Genomic DNA, 18,847 nt, shown 5'->3' with positions numbered 1-18,847 from the left:
ATCATGTCTAAATTTCTTACCAAATACATATTAATAAACACTGTTTAATGACTAATTATTGAAAGATAACTATCATAGGACAAAAAAAATTATGATGGATAAAAGAGAAAGACAAGACGGGACAGGATGGGACAAGATGTGATGGAACGGGACGGGAAATGTTTCCTTTTATAAAGTAGATACGTCTGGATTATATATGAATAATAATTCAAACTAAAACCGAATTGAAATTCAATATTTAGATTTTTTATCAATATTGTACAAATAGTTTTATATATTTAAAATAATAAGATTCTAACTCATTTTTCAAATTTAAAATTTATATGAGAAAATTAAATACTAAATTAATTTAGATGAAAGAGTTTAAATTAAACAAAACCACAACATCATGTTATTAATGTTTATCAAAAATTTGAAAGATAAAAAAAACAAAACCATAAATAGATAAGAGAATAAAATGCTGGATGGCTTCAATTCTAGAGACTTTCATAAGGTGGCTGTTCCGGCGAATAAAGTGACGATTGCTATCGTGAATAGTGTCACGAGGAATGGTATATTTAGTCATATTCAGCACTGGGTGGGCCATCTTGGCTTCATGATCAAGTGCATGTTGAGGAATAATGTTGCTGGTGTTTATTATTGTTCTTGGTTACTTTCGGTTCTCAAACTATTTTTGGTTCTATCTGATGACAAAAAAAAATGACAAATAAGTCTCTTATTGTTCCACCATCAGCAGCCCATGATTAAAATTTTTTTGATTCATCAACATTGTCTTTGTTGAAAGCCAATATGCAATAAATTACATTACATGAGAAATCATTATTGTAAACACCTAATAAAGAAAAACCTTTTTTTTGTGTCCATTAAACAAAAAAACATATAAAACTAAAAAATTTGATGTATTATGTAAATGAAAATATGACTAAGTCCGGGGTATTTAAGGTATTACAATGAGAAATAGTGGATGTGCAATAGAAAGGGGTAATTCGTATAATAGAAAAGATTGCACTTAAACGATTTTCTTAAAAAAATTCACTATGTGACATATAAAGAACTAATATGAGATGGATATTTTGAGAATTTTGGATATTTTTGAAAGTATTTTGAGAAGTATAATTTCCACTAACTGTATAAATTAAATATTCAAATGGACTTTATATATTTCGAGAAGTAATTCTCCACTTTGGAACGGGTAACTTCAAAATTTTAGTATTTTTTTAAAACAGTTAGATAGTTTGTTAAAATTATAAATTTTTGGATAGTAAAAACTAACTAAATAAAAAATTAAATATTCAAGAAGAATATGTGTATCCCGTCTAAATTTCTTACCCAATCTCTATTAAAAATATTGCCTACCAAGTAATTATTTAAAAGAGAACGATCATAATTGTGACATCCCGGTTGCGGAGAGGTTTAAAAAAATTGATTTGGTCACCTATGTCACCAAACTGCAGTTTTCTTTTCGGTTAAAGGTTCTGAGATAACTCTAGAGTTAAGCATGTTTGAGCTGGAGTAGTTTCAGGATGGGTAACCATCCGGGAAGTGATTGTCGGACGTATCAATTACGTGATGTGGGCCCATGGACCGGGAGTGGACATGGGTGTGCCCACTAAGAAAGGTGATGATCGGAGCGATACAATAAGATAGAAAAGTTCTGATGGATATGGGACGAGAGGAGATGGAACGGGACATGATAAAACGGTACAGAGACGTGTTTCCCGTTCCTATAGGTTATATACGTGTAATAATCCAAGTAAAACCAAACTTAAATTAGATATTTGAAATTATACAATTATATAAAAGTATTTTGCCCGTGCTATAGCACAGGTTACTACCTAGTAAAAGGTTAAATACAAGTTAACAAAGATTGTAGCGCATTTCTTAACCTTTTTACTAGATGATAGTTTGTATAAAAATGATAAGACCTCATGAGTCATGGAGTCACACCGATAATGGTAGATCAACTAATCTTGAATGATGGGTTTATACGATGTTTAAGTGTTAGGATATGGTATTTTATAGTATGAACTTGTTTATTAATGATGATCTCTTTAAATTTAAGGTTTGGTGTTTACGATGATAATCTAATTGTTCTGCACTCCTACTTGATGTAACATGATTTGTATAACTTTACGTTGGTCATTAAAGTAATAATCTTATGGGGTTAGTCATTAGAGTTTCTTTTACGAAATTGATATACCTATCAAGATCATATAAATTGATAGAATTTGCCATTTGGACAACACATCCAACTATGAGTATGAATGTAGATAATATATAACATATGAATTGTATCTTTCAAACATCAATATGTGCAAATCAAGCAAAAAGTAACTTCATTTGTTGGACTTCTTTGTTATACGTTCCCCAAGGTGGTTCAACTTAATATTCTAAACATTTTATATTACATCTTTGGTGAACCAATATTATCAAATAAGGAGCTTGATAGCTCTTTTTTCTTGTTTTTATTAAGTAGCAGTTTAACTCGCATGGTTTATGAAAAACCTGTGGTCAGTGGTGGATATGTTCTTGTTGAGTTACAATTACAGTAGGTTGAACTTGAAAATTAAAGGGTGTCAAATTAGACTTCGGTTTCAGATCCGGTCGACACCGGTTTGAGCCGAATTGGGCTAGAGAAAGGCCCAATATAGAGGTAGGCTGCACCGAACACTCACTCTGCAACTCGTTTCGAGATAATTTCATGTAAACTTCCATGTGATTGATTATTCACAATGAGGTACTAACCTAATCCATGAACATGATATTTATCGTTGGGTTAGACAAAGTACAATCTATAAAACAAAAGTACAGATAAGCTAAGGAATATTTAAAAAGAAGGAAAAGCAGAGATTCCACAAAACGGCAGAAAAAAAACAGAGTTTGGTTTCACTGGACATTGTCTTTTTCTTTTTGTCTACTTTATTTTAGATGCCATTTTCATTGAGTAAACAAACAATATTTTTTATTTTTTTTTGTCACAAGTAAACAAACATTATTGTGTGCTATTATTAGAAAGATATCGAATGTGTAAAGGCATAGAAAGACAAGTAAGACTCATGAGCTTTTTCTTGCAGCCAGAGCTTCTTTTCTCATGGCAGCTTTGACAAAGATTTCATAGCAACACACGAGATAAACACAATCCGGGATGTCCGAGTATACGTGATTCCATAATTCATATTACTATCAGAAAAAAAAAGTTGCAAGTTGTCATTTTGATTGACATAATAAGCTCAGCTAGTAGATTAAGTATTTTGTATTCAACTTTCATTAATCTAGGTGTGCCTAGTGAGTCTCTGGACTCTTCCTCAGATTGATTACTGAACCATACCAGATTATGTTTCTAGGCTAGCCATTAAATCCAGCTCTCGAGCCGCCATTGCGTAGTCTGGTTCAGCCTTGAATGTGGTCCATCTTGTTGATTAGTTCATTAATCCTCAGGATCAACGGAACTCAGGTCAAGCGGGTAACGAAGTATGGCTCCGATCCCTTCAAGCCCTTTGCAAAACTGTTTCCCTTCAAGTGATTTGTTGTTTACAAATTCTAGCACAACCAAAACGTGTCTGTTCATTACCCAGCCAATCCAAAAGCGACACCTTCTCCTCCACATCTAATTCACTACTGAAGTTCTCCGTGTTGCTGCCTTCTTCTTCTTTCTTGTTCAGGTGTTTGATCACAGTTTCACCCGTTTCACGGTTCTTCAACACATATCTGTTGACATCAAGATCTTCCCACAGAATAAGTGTCTCTACAGCACCCGGCTTAGACTCCAGGACCTTCAACGTATCATCAAGACCATAAACATACTTGCCAGTTTCCTCGGTGATCTCGTCAAACAACTTGACAAAATAATACGCCTGTCTCTCGCCAAGACTTTAGATGTCTGGTGGATAGCAATGTGGAAACCGCCTTCTCCTCCAATAGTTACATCCACCACATTCACAATCTTCGCCGCAAGCTTGGGATCAAACTTATCTGACTGAGTCAAACTAGTCTTGTAATCCCCACAAGTAGCAAGTATCAGACCATCCACGTTAGGCTCCATTGTTGAAGGGTTAATGTAGTAGTGTGTGGCGAGCTCAGCAGATTTCCTCACATAGTTATCGATACGGAGACGCTCAGCCTCCTGAGCTGCTTCATAACTTTGTACCATGGGGTGGAACTTGGTATAATCATGGAAATCATGAAGCACCTCACGGGTGTAACCACACAAAGTTCCAAGGAGAGTCTCGTGACCGTCCATTATAATATACCCTAACTTCTCATTCATGATGTCTTCTCCCATTTTTTAAAACCCTGCTACCAAGTTGAACTGAAACTGGAATAGAGGGAGATAGAATCACCCAATCAAACCCTTATGCGTCTGTCGAAAACAAATTCTGATACAATTAGATCCAAACTCGAAAACCCTAGTTAATTTCAATCAAATCAAAATAACTCATACTATATCAGACGAGATCTATTGACGAAACAATAGGAACAGAACCAAACGAAGAGAGAAAAGAGCAAAAGATATAGTATGATACATGATCGGTCGGAAAGAACGAACCTCCTGTCCTGGTGGTGATATTAAGAACGCCGTTCAAGCTTCCGAGATTTTTAGGAGGAGGATTGGTTGCGGGAGAGAAATATATATACTAGTAGTATTTTAAAACTAGGGTTCTATTTGCAAACTTGCAAACTTTAGAACCTTAAATTACAAAATATCTAAAATATATAGCAAACCTTAATGAAAAAATTAAAAAATTCAGGACATATTATGGTGCAAAACACCGTCCGCACCGCCTCTAAACCGGCCCTATTATTTTTTGGGGTCTAATATCTAGATTTAATGGGGCTAATCCTAATTCTTTACCAATAATACTACATAAAATATTAAAATATTAGTTTATAATGTTGAATTGGAAGAATAAAAAGAAAAAACGAAAAAGGAGAATTTTGTAAACGGAAAAAGAGTATTAATCAATATGTAGTCATCATCAAGGCATACAATATATATAATTACAAAGCTATATCATAGAATATATCCTTAAGTGATAATAATAATCTTATTTATTTAGGATTTTGAACTGAATTATCAGAAGAAAAAAAAAATGGGAAAGGAGAATTTTGGTTCAAGATAAACCACAAACACCAATCACATTCCTATCAATATCATATAAATTGATAGAACTTTGGCAATACATCAAACTATGAATACAAATGTAGGTAATATACAACATTTACCTTTAAGGGATAGTAAATTAACCACCAGTTTTCTTAGCATGGTTGGATATAGGATTAGAGTTTGCTTCCTAAGATCCACCAAGCTTGGTTTGAAGAGGCAGTCTCAGACTTCTCCACATAAAAACGGGCTACACCAAGTGAGTAAGAGAAATTTGGGATGAGGCAAAAGCGAGTTATCTCCTCAATACTCATCTGCAATTCGTCAAAGCCAAGCATATTCTCCCAATCTCAAAACAAAATAATCCACACATAAACTTGTGAATCTCCGCCCAATCCATATAATTGATTTGTATTAAAAGACACTGAAAAAAGCTGACCATTACTCTCAAGAATCTTCCAAATAGAAGGGAGTTCGCAAACATTTCAACACAAATCAATGTGTTAAACTGCAATTACAAAACTTTAACAATATCAATACTATGCTTGTGAAGCTTCATAGTGTAAGCTTCTCTCTCTTTCTTTGATGTTTAAGTCTAGAGTATTTTTTTGTTTGATTCTTCTGTAATCATGTTCTCGGCTTTGTGTAATGTTTGTTCAGATGATTTTGCAACAATACATGGATCCGTTTGGCTTGAGAACTCATTTCCTTTGTGGGTACAAAAATGTAACAATGCAGTGAATGCGGAGAGTATTGAATTACTGAATGAGGTAATGACTTCACAAGAGGCTGATTGTGTATTGTTCAGACATGTTTAACTCGGATGTCCAGGCTAGCCGTAAAAGACCAAAAATTGAGATACGACGTGCACAGGCAACAAATGCATCACAGATTATTACTCAAGCTTCACCACTAGAATTGACTGCAATTGATTCGGAACCTTTTGGTTCTTATTCTTTGCATTTACTTAATCTTTGTAAATGCCCATAACATGTCGTTGCCAACAATTTGATTAAAATTATTTTTCAAAAATAAGAACTCCAATAAGAGTTTAACAATGGAGGAGTATAATTTTAATTAACAAACAAAAAGTTCTTATTTTGTAAAAGTACACTTTTTAATTCTAAAAAAATATAAGAGCTTCAAAATAATGATCTTCCAATAGAGATGCTCTAATATATTCAGGATTTTGAACTGAATTATGAATTATCGGAAAACAAAAACGGAAAAAGAGAATTTTGGTTCAAGATAAACCATCTCCTCGGCTTCATATTGTAATGTGATAAACTGCAATTACAAAGCTTTAACAATATCAATACTATGATTGTAACTTTTGTCCATGAATAAAAGTACAAAATAAAATAAAACACCAAAAACAAAAGCAGTTAGAATGAACTAATCTTTTATACAACACATAGCGACATCACCACTCTTCAAACATCATTTGCTTTTTATTTATTTCTTTGTTTGTGGGATCAAAATGGTTTAATATAGCCACCGAGATATTTTTGTTCACTATAACCTCCAAAATATTTATGTTCAAAATTCAAAATATGGCATAATATGGCATAATATCTAAATTGAATCACCTAATGACATAATCCTAATAGCATTACATATAATGTTATCTCAAAACATTTTGTAAAAACAAAAAAAATTTTGAAAATTTTACATAAACTGTCGTCGTTCTAACATATATATTTTCTAAATGTCATGATGTTGTATAAGAAATATCACGCTTTGTCTTCCTAAATTGTTAGTTTTAGAAACCTCTATTATTTGTTGGAATTGGATCAACAAATCTAACATTTATATTTTTCAAAAAATAATCAAGAATTTCAAAACATTACGATAATGCTGATAATATATATCATTCTTTGAAAGACAACTAATAGTAGTACTTAAATTAGAAATATTGAACTAAAAATGAAAAAATAATTTTTTATGAGTACAAATGTAGATAATTTACAACACATGAATTGGACTTCTTTGCTATACGTTCCCCCAAGGTGGTTCAACTAATATTCTAGACATTTTCTATTACATCTTTGGTGAACCAAAATTATCAAATAAGGAGCTTGACAGCTCTTTGTTCTTGTTTCTATTAAGTAGCTATTAAATTAACTTGCATGGTTTGTGAAAAACGTGTGGTCAGTGGTGGATATGTTCTTGTTGACTCGCATTTAGATTAGATTGAATTTTAAAGGGTGTCAAATTAGATTTCGGTTTGAGATCCGGTCTACACCGGTTTGAATCGAATTAGGCCCAAAGAAAGGCCCTAAATAGTGGTAGGCTGCACCGAACCGGATTACACTCACTCACAAGTCACATCACAGAGACTATAAAAGACCTGTGTTTTTGTAAGCTTTCAACAAAAATGAAGCTGTCCAAAATCATATTCACATCTTTAACACAAAAGATGGAGATAACAAATGTAAGATGAAGAAAGAAAGAAAGAAAACACTTTTGAACGCCTCTGGATTATCAGAAACCCCGAGATTCACAAGCTTTCCCCTCGAGTATATTATATACATGAATCTGTCCAGGGCGAGTCGTTTTTATTATTGTGTGTAACTACTAACTCATTTCAGATTTTTCCTAACTGTAACATTCTTGAAAACTGAGAGCCATTTCGTGACACTGAACAGCTTTGTCCATCTTCTGCTGTGAGCCTTACCGACTGAAGCAGCATTCTTCTGTGACATGAACTCGTCAACCGCACTCTGCAAATCAGATTGCGGTTCTTCTAAGCCTAGCATCTGAGAGCAACTCCAGAGATTGTCGTAGTCTTCATATAAACCTTGTGGAATCACTTCCATGTCAACATCATCACTGAACTGGCCACTACATTCTGCTGTGTTGCGATGATTTGACACAAAACCGTAGCCGTCCAAACTGGTCAAACTCAGACCGGAATAGTCAATACCGACACCGGTTTGTGAAGCAGGGACATTGAGAACGTTCCTCATCATCGAAATCTCATCATCATAAGACCTTACTTCATGTAGGTGACTCAATGCAACAGTTACCATCTCCTCGGCTTGAGCCTAAATCAGAAACAATCAAAATTACTTTGAAGACCTGACAAGAGAATGCAAGTCAAATCTATAGGGAGAGAGGATTAGTACTTTTTCAATCTCAGATAACTTCTCAGCAGGAATATACTGAAGATCCACGAGCAGTCCAAGCACTTGAGCTACGACATTGAAGACAACAGCGGTTTTCTTCTGAAATCCAGGAGCTTGGTACACATGGACACTACTATCCAGAACACATGATCGAGCATGTTCCAAAGTAATTTCCCACATCTTTGAAGACATACCCGTACCAAGAATCTGCAAGAACATCAATCATCTTTAGTTATAAACAACCTTACACCGCCTGGAGAGATTAGAAACTATCACTGACCAAAGAAAAGATTCAAGTCCACAAAAAACAACATAAGCACACATAGAAGCCTTAGGTAGTTAACCACAAAGGAAAACGAATCTTACTTGCCGGAGTTTTGAAGAGTTTAAATGATAATGTGTGAGGAAGTCCTTGACAGTGTTTATATCTGACCAATGAAGTCGTTTGTGAAACGCTCCATCTTTCCCTATCTTTTCCAATCTCCATACTTCATCGAATAGAGAAGGAGGATGATGCTTTCTGTACACTACAAATCAGAGAGAAAGAGGCAGAAGATACTTCAAAATTGGTTCAATGATACATAATGTGAGAGAGTAAACTATATACATAACAAGGCATACTTACACTCTCCTCGATGATCTCTTACGACAAAGGACTCTGTTACCGCCTCTCTAATTTTAACAAAATCAAACTGATCCACCATTCGTACCCCAAGTCTGAACTTCCTGCTCCTAGTCCAGCTAGAGTTATCTGTAAATGAAATTTCATCCAGAACACCGATGCCATCGTTAAGAAGAGCAAATACATTCCCACTGAGTAGAGGTTTCTTTCCTGCTCTCTCTCTTACAATGTTATTCCTGATATCCTCAGCTGTCCAGTCACTATCTTTGTCAAAATAACCCTCTACAACGAAAAACTCGAGCTTTGCAGATGATGCTGGACCAGAAGAGACAATTTCGCCAGTTGAAGTATCGATTAGTCCAACTCTTATAGCTTGGCCTTCATCTCCTTCTACTCGAGCTGAAGTAAACACAGGAAGCGATAGATTGTTCAAGAACTTTAACTGTAGGTTCCTTGATTCCAAAGGATGAATGTCTTGCTCACAAATCCTGACCATGGGAAGAAAAATATTCATACCAGAGAGAAGTCTGAAAAATATAATATTTATCTTGAAAAAGCAGTTTACCATTTGAAGCCTGCTAGGTGCTTTCCAAGAGCCAATTCAACTTCTTCTTTGACCTGTTTCCAAGGGATACATTCATAAATAAATAGCTAATATAAAACACGCAATCCGAAGACAAAAAGGTACAAGATACTTACCACTTTACGAATCAAAGGCTCGAGAACAGGTTCGAGAAAATGTTTAACAGTTTGCAACCTCATCACCTCCTGAACCACACTAAATTTGGATCCAAAAGTCATATGTGAGAATTCTCATTAACACTAAAAACACAATTCAGAAAATCTAACTTTACAATAACCATTGCTGCTTTGTCAATATCAAGTGACTGGGAAAAACAAAGCTGACATAGACTCATAGATGCTAGTAGAAACTAGTATGAGTACTAATGAGTTTCAATCCAACATATCATCTCAAAAGAACCACTCTTTATATACGGACAAAACCAAAACCTTCTTATAACTTCCAAGCCAAGAACACGATGATCAACTAGTCTCCTCAATATCACTTCACTACTTATTCCAATAGAAAGATGACAACTTTTTTAGACTACGATTCATCCTTATAAGCAGATAAACAAACCCAATTGATCGAATCGAAGAATACTGATATGCTTATTGTTTAATTGATTCCACACCTACAACAACATGATCATTAATAAACCCTAGAAACTGAAAACAAGATAAATACCTTTTGAATCTTCGACGCTTATCATCAGATGAGCCGCCTTCGACTCGAGGTTTCCCATCTTCAAACTCTCTCTTCTGCGACATCTTTCGTATACCCCCACAAGAGCCGTTGAAATCCCCCAGAGAATTTCAACCATTTACAGAACCTTTTTGTGTTTCCGTTTTGTGTGTATTTATTTGTACAAAACAAAAATAACCGAAATTTCCGGGAAGAGAGTAACGGAATTATCGTGAAAAAATATGAATCTGATCTCCAAACAAAGAAAAACGAGAAAGACGCGTATCTTGGAATTATCTAATCTTAACGCTTCCCCAAAAGCTTTGTCGCACGGAGTTGAACAAAAAAAAAAAGAAGGGATTTTGCAAATTCTTTGGGTGGTAAGAGGGGCAGATAGAGACAGAACCACGGAGAAGAATGGTGTGTTGTGAAGCTTTCTTTCTCAGTGTTGGGTGTGTGGGACCCTGTGAAACCGCGTAAGTGACGAGGATTCCTTAAATTTTATTGCGTAACTACTGTACTTTATTTACTCACTTAAAACAAAACAAAGAAAGAGTTATGTTTTGAGTTTTTGACCAATCTCTTTTTATCTAATCATCGTTTTTAAGTCCTCCTAATTCTCGGATTAATAAGTGCATTCATCAAATTTCAATGTTCTGTACTTTTAGCAGCCTTCGAATAGAAACGTTTTTTATAAGAAGTTTATGTCTCTATGTTAGACAATTACTATATAGTATATACTAAGAAGCATATACGTATTACGTAGGTCGTAGAAGAAGGGTATTATGAAAAAAAAAAAAAAAAAAGCTATTATGATTTTTGGTTTCTGTTCATACGAATTTTGGATTAAAACGAGGATTTTTTTTTTTTTTTTTTTTGGGAGAATTATATGAGGGCTGCTGGACCAAATGATCAAGCATGCGGAAACAGCAATCATCCATAATTCATCCTTGTTCTTATTCTCACATGGATATGAATCAAGTAGCTAGGTCAACAAAACAACTCTATTGGAGGATAACATTAACATCTGCCCCCAGCCATAAGGTCTTGTCCTAGCTAGGATTCTTCTTTCCAAGTGGGTCGACAAACAAAATTAAACATTTTAATGTTTTGATCAATTATTCACTTCTGTGCCAACTAGCAGATATGAAAATGTTTTTTTCAGTTTTGACCCCTATATGTTTTTAACGTAGTTTCAAAGTTTATCTAGTGATAAATCATGTAGAAAGCGTCGGCGAATCCTTTGTCACATATACATAAACGCTTCTTCAACACCAATCATACACATATTTAACAATAATGCTGACATATCCCATTCTCACACTTCCAACCAAAATCATAAACATAGACGCGTGATTCGGAGAATGAGAAAAGGAAAATGAGTTTGTCTAAGTTCTATTTTATATTGAAAGAATGCAGTCTAGGGACAATCACACCCCACCCTCCACTAAACATATTTTAAAACATACTAGTTGCGTTCAGCCGTTCACAAACACCTGAATCACATTTTCTAAGCACAGACTTCAATGACATTCATTGTACACTGTACATACAATGTGGCACTAGTTAAGTAGAAGAAATCGTAGTTTCTTTTTTAATATAATGTTAAATTAACTTTATTTTTTTAAATAATGTTTGGTTACATTAAAAATTGCTGAAAGTTTATTGAGTAAAGATACATAAATTTTCGACCTTAAAATGCAAGTCAAGCTTGCTTTGTACAATCTATCACTTTTTCTTTGAATGACTAAGAGTTTATTGGGAACTTGCTTATCCTGCCAAATGATGAGGTTAGTTGCTCGCCATGCTTCCTCACATTATCGTAATTTGTTTAAATTAGATCTAAAACATTCTACAAGACCAATTCTTGAACTGCGCAGGACCGAGGATCTATTCAAATCCGACCTTATATATATTCAACTATAATATTTTTAATAAATATACGCACTACGTATTAGGACACACCAAAAATTCAACAATAATCTTTTTTTTTTTAATATAAGTATTTTGCATGCCTCTTGCTGTAATTTAATTTAGCAATAAATCAGGATTGGTTAAACTAAATTTTGTTATTGGATCTCATGGGTATCAGACGGAATGTTCTGTAGAATAATTCAGAGTTATGTTGTCGCTCTGACATCTTCACACGAACTGGAGGACTTTGACCAAATGCTTAAACTCCTCCCACTTCTCCTTTCTTAATTCTCCATCACACGTACGCTTGTTGTCTCTATAAGTTTGATTGTGTCCTCTCTCTCATCCACGCATCTCTTTAATTTACAAATTAATTTAAACTGAAATAAATCAAGCACATTCTGGGAAAAAAATAGACATCTCTTTACAAACAAATTCACTTTAGCCAATTTACGTGAGAAAATAAAATAGTCACATATCATACTCCACTCAAAATTAAATATTGTACACAGCCATTTATATCAAACATCAAAGCAAAAAAATAAGATAACGTTTTATCAAAAAGAAAGGAGACAATCAGATAAAAAAAACATTAGACATTTCTTTACAAAAACAAATGGACATTTTCACTTTTGTCATTTGATTGGAAAAGAAAAAAAAAAACAAATAATCACAAATTACAATTCACACAAAATTAATAATTTACACCCATATTAATATTATATCAAACAAAAAAAAGGCAAAATATGATAACCTTTTACCAAAAAAGGTAAAGTACCAAAGCGATACCCAAAAAAACGATTAAATAACAAAAAAAGCTAGAACTGGGAGGAGCAAGCAAAACCCCCATTTTGCCCTCCCTGAAACTGATTCCGACTTAACCCAGTCGCTTCAAGCATACGGTTCCACTCACGCGCCTCCGCATTTTCCCCAAACTCACTCTCTCTCCCGCCTCCTCCTCCTCTCATCGCCTGCAAAATCTTCGCCGCTTTCTCCTTCACCCTTCCGTTCCCGTTCTCTTCCACTTCCATCAACACTTCCTCCGCTCCCGCCTCACTCGCCAATCCCCTAAACCTCAAATTCCCTTGACAAAGCGTCAACAAAACCGCCACACAATTCTCACGCGCCGCCTCAGAATCACCACCTCCGACTTCTCTAAGCCTCCCTACCAAAATACCCACCGCGTTACCATCCAACATCGCGCCTTTTCCGTCAGGACAAGCAGCAAGGTTACACAAAACCAGCAAAATCCGACTAGTCGAATCGCCGGATCTAACCATCGAAAGCAGAGTCGGCACCGCACCAGCTCTAACCAGCCTAGTTCTGTTACTCGGAATCAACGACAAATGATAAAGCGCAAGAGCTGCATCTTGACGCGCTCTCTCACTCTCAGAAGAACGAAGCGCGTGAAGAAGCGGCTCAACCGCACCGAGAACTCCAATCACCATCTTATTCTCATCTTCAAGCGCCAAACTAAACAAAGCTCCAGTAACATGTTCCTGCGCCTCCGTCGTTCCAGATTTCAAAACGTCGATCAACAACGGAACAAATCCTGACCGTACGATCTTCACTTTGTTCTGTTTCTCAAGGGAGAGATTAACCAAAGACGCCGCGGCGTTAGTCTGTACAAGATTGTACCGCGAAACAAGTAACGACCGGAGAAACGAGAGAATCCGATCTGTACAAAGCGAAACCCTAAGATCTTCGCTAGATCTCGTCATCTTCCTAAGAAGAATCAAACCTTGCTCGTGGTCGAAAATGTCGAGACCTCTCAATTTGTTGAAGATCTCTTCTTCTTCCGGCGACATCGGAGAGGAAGAGTGATCGGAGGAAGAGAAAGAGATAGCGTTACGAAATGGACTGTCACCTCCTCCAGCGAAGACTCCAGAGGAAGAAGAAGTAGTTGTTGAAGAAGAGAACATACTAACGGCACGAACCGGGTGGTACGGACTCTGACCGATCGTAACCGACTCGAGAGACGTCGTCGGTGACATTGAGCTTTTGGATCGAGCTCGAATCGCTTCCATCACAGCGTCGTAATCAGAATCAGATGGTGAATTCTCTTCAACAGGAGGGAGAGTCTCAGGCTCCGACAACGCCTTCGGACTCGGGTGACTCGGGTTCGGGTTCGGATCTTTATCGATTCGGGCACGAACGACGCCTTCGACGTAAGCGGAATCAGGAGGACGAGGGTGGTCGATTTTTTTCCGGTCACACCAGCTGAAAATGGTCGATTTCATGGCGAGATTGGGGATGACGGTGGAGAAATCGGGTCGGGTACCGTCTAAAAGATCCGGTATGTATCCTAAGTTACGACAGACTTGAACTGAGAGACGCTCGAAGGTTTGACCTGAGGAGACGACGACGGGGTCTGACATGAGGAACCCGGTGATGGGACAGAGAAACTCCGGTGGAGTCTCGTCGTGTTTGTGCTGTGGTAAAGTTGTAGCTGTGGCTGAAGAGGATCTTTGGTGGAAAGAGAACCATCTCTGCTTGTTTCCACCCATTGGAGAAAAAAGATTAGGTTTTTTTTTAGAGGAGGAGGATGAAGAAGAAGAAGATGGAGCTCGAAATGTTTCAGTCTTTGATCCAAGTCCAAAAGGGGTTTTTGATGATTAAACCGGAACCAAATTAAGTTAGATTAAACCGGAAATCCTAATCAAGTTGATATTTTAGTATAATAACCTAAATCAGAGGGAGATTATAAACAACAATACGGAATTGGTAACGTTGATGGTAACTACTCTGACTTTTTCGACATTTTTTGTTTGGTTTACTTTTTGATAATTAATATTGTAAAGGTGATGATAATGATCTTTAATGGACATCTGATAATCACCATGAGCCATAAATTAGTCTCCGATTTAATATTAACACATTAAGTATCAAGAAATTACGATAACTCCATGGAAAAAATACTACAAAAAGGTGTCTTTAAATTTTAATTTTATCAGGGAATTTTTATAAACGTAATTGACAAAAAGAAAAGGTAGGGACTGAGTAATGCACACACACCATATAATAATTACCGGTGACAGACAGGTAAGGCGTGTTACATACTCAGAAAACGAGAATATATTTAATATAAACATTCTTATAATACTGTTCTTTATTACTAGTAACACAAATAATTATATTGTTTCTAGTGAGATAAAGTCGGATTAAGCGACAGTATCGATTAGATAAAAAAAAAACAAGAACATGACATCCACTAAGATATGTTTTGTTCTGCTTTGCGTTTAATTACATGTGTACAAAGACGATGAGAAGAACTGGGATGGTTTTTAATATCCCTATGTTTTTAGGTTACATCAAGTAGACACCAATTTTTATAATTTATTTTTAAGTAGATGATTTTGGTAGTAATATCGTAATTAATTGAAAGAATTTTCCAAAATAATATTTGCAGTTCCGCACAGTTATCTTATTTCGTAAATATGTATATTGTTGGAGAAAAAACATAATGTTAGTTTCCAGTTTAAAAATAGATTAGTAGTTTTTATCCAACCAATACAAGCATATACAACAAGTCAACAACAACAAAAAGAAGAAAGCAAGATTGTAAAAGTGTAATTTATGGACATTCCTCTTTGTTTGATATGGTCAAGATCATATGATTCATATCCATTTACATGACGTTTTAAACCTGCCAAACGTCAACCTCTTTCTCAATTCCTAAGGTTGTTGTCATGGGTTTTTTTTCCCCGGCGTAAAAATATGGAGCTATGCAATCCCATGGTCATCTTCAGTCTCCACCCACACAGCCTTGGTACGTAATCTAACATTAATATACGAAAAACATTAGACCTTCATCTTATCTGTCGATTGCCATTTTATTCTTCTAATCATGAGATCAAATCAACTAAACATGTGTTCATGATTAAATTAGGCTTTTTACAATGGATCCAATAGTTGTTATTGTTTGTTGATCTCAAATAACAGTGAAACGAACAGCAACACACTACACTACTAGTTACTATTGCTGCTCGCAGTGACTGTGGCTCATGTTCTCCATCCATCCCCCTTGGGTTTAACACTATGGGAAGAAGCCCATACTAAGCCCAGGAATGAGAAAATATTATAAAAGGCCCACTATCTCTCCGTTAAAACAAACAGTTATCTATTCAACGGCGCGTTATTTGAATTTTGAAATTTCGAAAAATAAACTACACAGAAAGTCAGAAACAAAACAAAACAAAAAAAGAAGACCCCACACACAACGGAGCGTTTGGGAAAAAGAGGTCCCTTAGATTCCCAAATCGGACGGTTCACATTGAGTCTCTCTTTCTCTATCATCTCCCCCATAACTCAAAGAGACTTTCCCGCTCTCAAGGCAAAACTGCAACAGAAATTTAGGTTACGAATGAATCCTTCTACTTTACAATTCCTTATATTCTAACCCCATACTAATGTTTTTACCTTTTAACACCATTCTCAAATTAATAATAAGTGAATGTATAATTATTTTACAGATATAGTAAACTCGAATTTATTTTTTTAATCAATTCAACCGCAAATCAAGCATCAATGTTACCTTATTTCTACAGTTAAAAAGGGTCGGAATTGGTTTAATTTGAAATAACGAGGCTATAACAGAAATACCAAAATAGTATAGGGGTCAATCCGCGAGGTCTGTTCTTTTAGATTGTTTTTTTTTTGGTTATAAGTCAGAGATTTCTCCGCTCTCTCACATTTTTTTCAAATTGAGATCTTCAGTTTCCTTTTTTCTTCCTTCACCCACTCCAAAACAAAAAGACCAAAAACGTAAAAGAGGTTTCTAAGTTAAACAATGGAGAAATCAATGGAGAAAAGCGTGAGCTCTGCTGCTTCTGGTAACATAATCACCTTCTTGTTTGATCTCTCTGATTAGTGATTTACTCCCATTTCAGTTTTCGTATATTTCTCTGTTCTGATTCTGATCTCAATCAAAAACTTCTTATTAGGTAACTCAATCAACTCAAAGCTACTAAGGTATCCTCTCAGATCGGCTCTTAGATCCAAGGAAGGGAAGCCTCCTGTTCCTGATTTCTCTGCTTCTTCAGTACCCAGAAGGTATTTTCACATAAGTCAGTTTTTGATTGATGCAATAAACGAATTCTAGATCTGATCTATAGATTTATAGGAACTACAAATCATCTAGTTTGAGTTTAGCAGTTGTGGTTTCGTCTTATGAATATAGATATGTGTGGTTTGATGAATCTCAGGGGAAGAGTTGCTTCTGCTGTTAGTCAGAGCACTACAGTTCTTGATTTGTCTGGGAAGAAGAGTGTTGTTGATCGAACCAAGCTACCACCACCAAGAAGACTTTCGATTCCTAACAAGTCCACAAGCAACTCTTCTGTTAGATCAGTGAGCAGCAGCGTCACTTCTCTTTCGGAAACCAAACCAAAGAGATCTGGCATTGTTTCCAGGAGCTTCAATGAGACAACAACACCTGTCTCTAGTAATCTGAGATCGTCAGTGAATCGGAGGAAACCTGAAGATTTGTCTTCATCTACTTATTGGCTGACTCATATCAAGTTAGCTGAATCAGTGGCTAAACACTCAATCTCTCTTGGTTTCTTTAAACTTGCTCTTCATGCTGGCTGTGAGGTAAAACAATGAAAGCTTTGATTTTGGAATAAAGTTTTGATTTTGTTTAACTTACTGAGATTGTGTTTTTGGAATCTAGCCACTTGACAAGATGAGAGAAGAGCTGAAATCGTATGCTCGTCGCAATAACATGGATGGGCTTGCTGATGCTATGAAGGAACTATCTGAACTGTATCATATCTCAGAAGAATCCAAGCAGAGTCAGGTCTCTGAGACCAGTTCTGTTGTAGCTGAAGTAACAGATGTGTCTCTGAACAATAATGATAATGATGTCCAGAGTTCACTCTCCACTCCTGGTAATTCAAACATCACATCAGAGGTCACGAAGGATGATGCTTTGAAGGATTTAGCTGTTACAGAAACATCCAAGGATGAAGAGGCCTCGGAAACTATCCCACAAGAGAGCATTAGAAGTTCTTTGGACGAAATCAATGTGAATCAAGAGGTTGTTCAGGGATTGGAAGAAGGGTCTCGTTCATCACAAGATGGTGTTCCAGTCGTGACTGTTGTTCAACCTGTAGACAAGAAACGTGCAAGAAAGGAGACTGTTCCTAAGATCAACGAGCCAGCGAGGACAAAGAAATCATTAGCAACCAACTCTGCTAATTCAAGAACAGTTCCAATAAGCAAAGATGATAAATCTCAGAAGAAGTCTGAAAAGGTCACTAAACCCAGGACTAAGAAAGTTCAAGAAGAGGTTAAGAAGTCGACTAAGAAATCTACAGCTAAAGAAGGTAAAAAAAACAAAGCCATACAATGTCTTTGAAAAGCGTTTAAACGATCTTTCTCCAAGATCAGTGATTGCAATAAAATTTGTTGCTGATTGTTGTGTTACTGTTATTTTGTGTAGGTGGTGAAGTTACATCTCTGAAGCAAAAGAAGAAGATGGAGAACAAGGAAAACACTGTGAGTAAAAACTCGTTTAGTTAACAGGATCCAATCGTTTCTGTATTTCAAATAATTAACACAAGCTTTCTCTTTGCAGGTTAATGTTGGTGCAGGAGAAGAAATCCAGGTTTAAATGAAGAACAAAGAGGCATATCTATTTCTTCAACATATCTCAATCACTCTTTTTTCTTTTGGTTTGAATGATTTGTTCAAAGTACATAGTTAAATTAAACAGCTTTTGCAAGTTTGTTTTTTTAAAGTTTGGTTTGAAAGACAAAACAAATAGTATTTTATTTGCTTGCTTTGTAAGTGTGTTAAGTTTTATTTCAATGTTTCTTCATTTCATGTCTTCTTTC

The 18,847-nt window shown here is 35.8% G+C and overlaps 2 protein-coding genes and 2 pseudogenes across 5 annotated transcripts; 1 reads left to right on the top strand and 3 right to left on the bottom strand.

Annotated features, from left to right (window-relative positions):
* Positions 1-3,297: 3,297 nt before the first annotated feature.
* LOC104740213 (eukaryotic peptide chain release factor subunit 1-1 pseudogene) lies at positions 3,298-4,664 on the bottom strand (annotated as a pseudogene). Its single transcript, XR_015574560.1, has 2 exons — positions 4,547-4,664; positions 3,298-4,360 (listed from the first exon to the last, which is right to left on the bottom strand). The product of XR_015574560.1 is annotated as a eukaryotic peptide chain release factor subunit 1-1 pseudogene (transcript).
* A 2,821-nt stretch (positions 4,665-7,485) lies between these two features.
* On the bottom strand, positions 7,486-10,792 carry LOC104740204 (calmodulin-binding protein 60 A). Of its 2 annotated transcripts, none has more exons than XM_010460739.3 (7): positions 10,101-10,792; positions 9,551-9,629; positions 9,417-9,469; positions 8,855-9,339; positions 8,596-8,756; positions 8,230-8,436; positions 7,486-8,148 (listed from the first exon to the last, which is right to left on the bottom strand). In XM_010460739.3, the coding sequence occupies exons 1-7, from the start codon at positions 10,181-10,183 to the stop codon at positions 7,684-7,686; spliced, it is 1,533 nt and encodes a 510-aa protein (XP_010459041.1). In that variant the 5' UTR covers positions 10,184-10,792; the 3' UTR covers positions 7,486-7,683. The 2 variants fall into 2 exon arrangements, with proteins under 2 accessions (XP_010459041.1, XP_087347657.1); XM_087491531.1 differs by having other exon boundaries at positions 9,551-9,619; positions 10,101-10,506.
* Positions 10,793-12,592: 1,800 nt separating this feature from the next.
* On the bottom strand, positions 12,593-14,857 carry LOC104740193 (U-box domain-containing protein 41 pseudogene; annotated as a pseudogene). Its single transcript, XR_015584527.1, has one exon. The product of XR_015584527.1 is annotated as a U-box domain-containing protein 41 pseudogene (transcript).
* Positions 14,858-16,596: 1,739 nt separating this feature from the next.
* LOC104740185 (uncharacterized) lies at positions 16,597-18,836 on the top strand. Its single transcript, XM_010460719.3, has 6 exons — positions 16,597-16,843; positions 16,955-17,063; positions 17,216-17,603; positions 17,683-18,337; positions 18,454-18,509; positions 18,589-18,836. The coding sequence occupies exons 1-6, from the start codon at positions 16,801-16,803 to the stop codon at positions 18,622-18,624; spliced, it is 1,287 nt and encodes a 428-aa protein (XP_010459021.1). The 5' UTR covers positions 16,597-16,800; the 3' UTR covers positions 18,625-18,836.
* Positions 18,837-18,847: the final 11 nt, after the last annotated feature.

The sequence above is a fragment of the Camelina sativa genome, chromosome 2, assembly GCF_030686135.1.
Source record: "Camelina sativa cultivar CO46 ecotype springtype chromosome 2, ASM3068613v1".
In the NCBI taxonomy this organism is placed as follows: domain Eukaryota; kingdom Viridiplantae; phylum Streptophyta; class Magnoliopsida; order Brassicales; family Brassicaceae; genus Camelina; species Camelina sativa.
The sequence above is the reverse complement of the archived record's forward strand: the minus strand, read 5'-3'. Positions and strand labels throughout refer to the sequence as shown.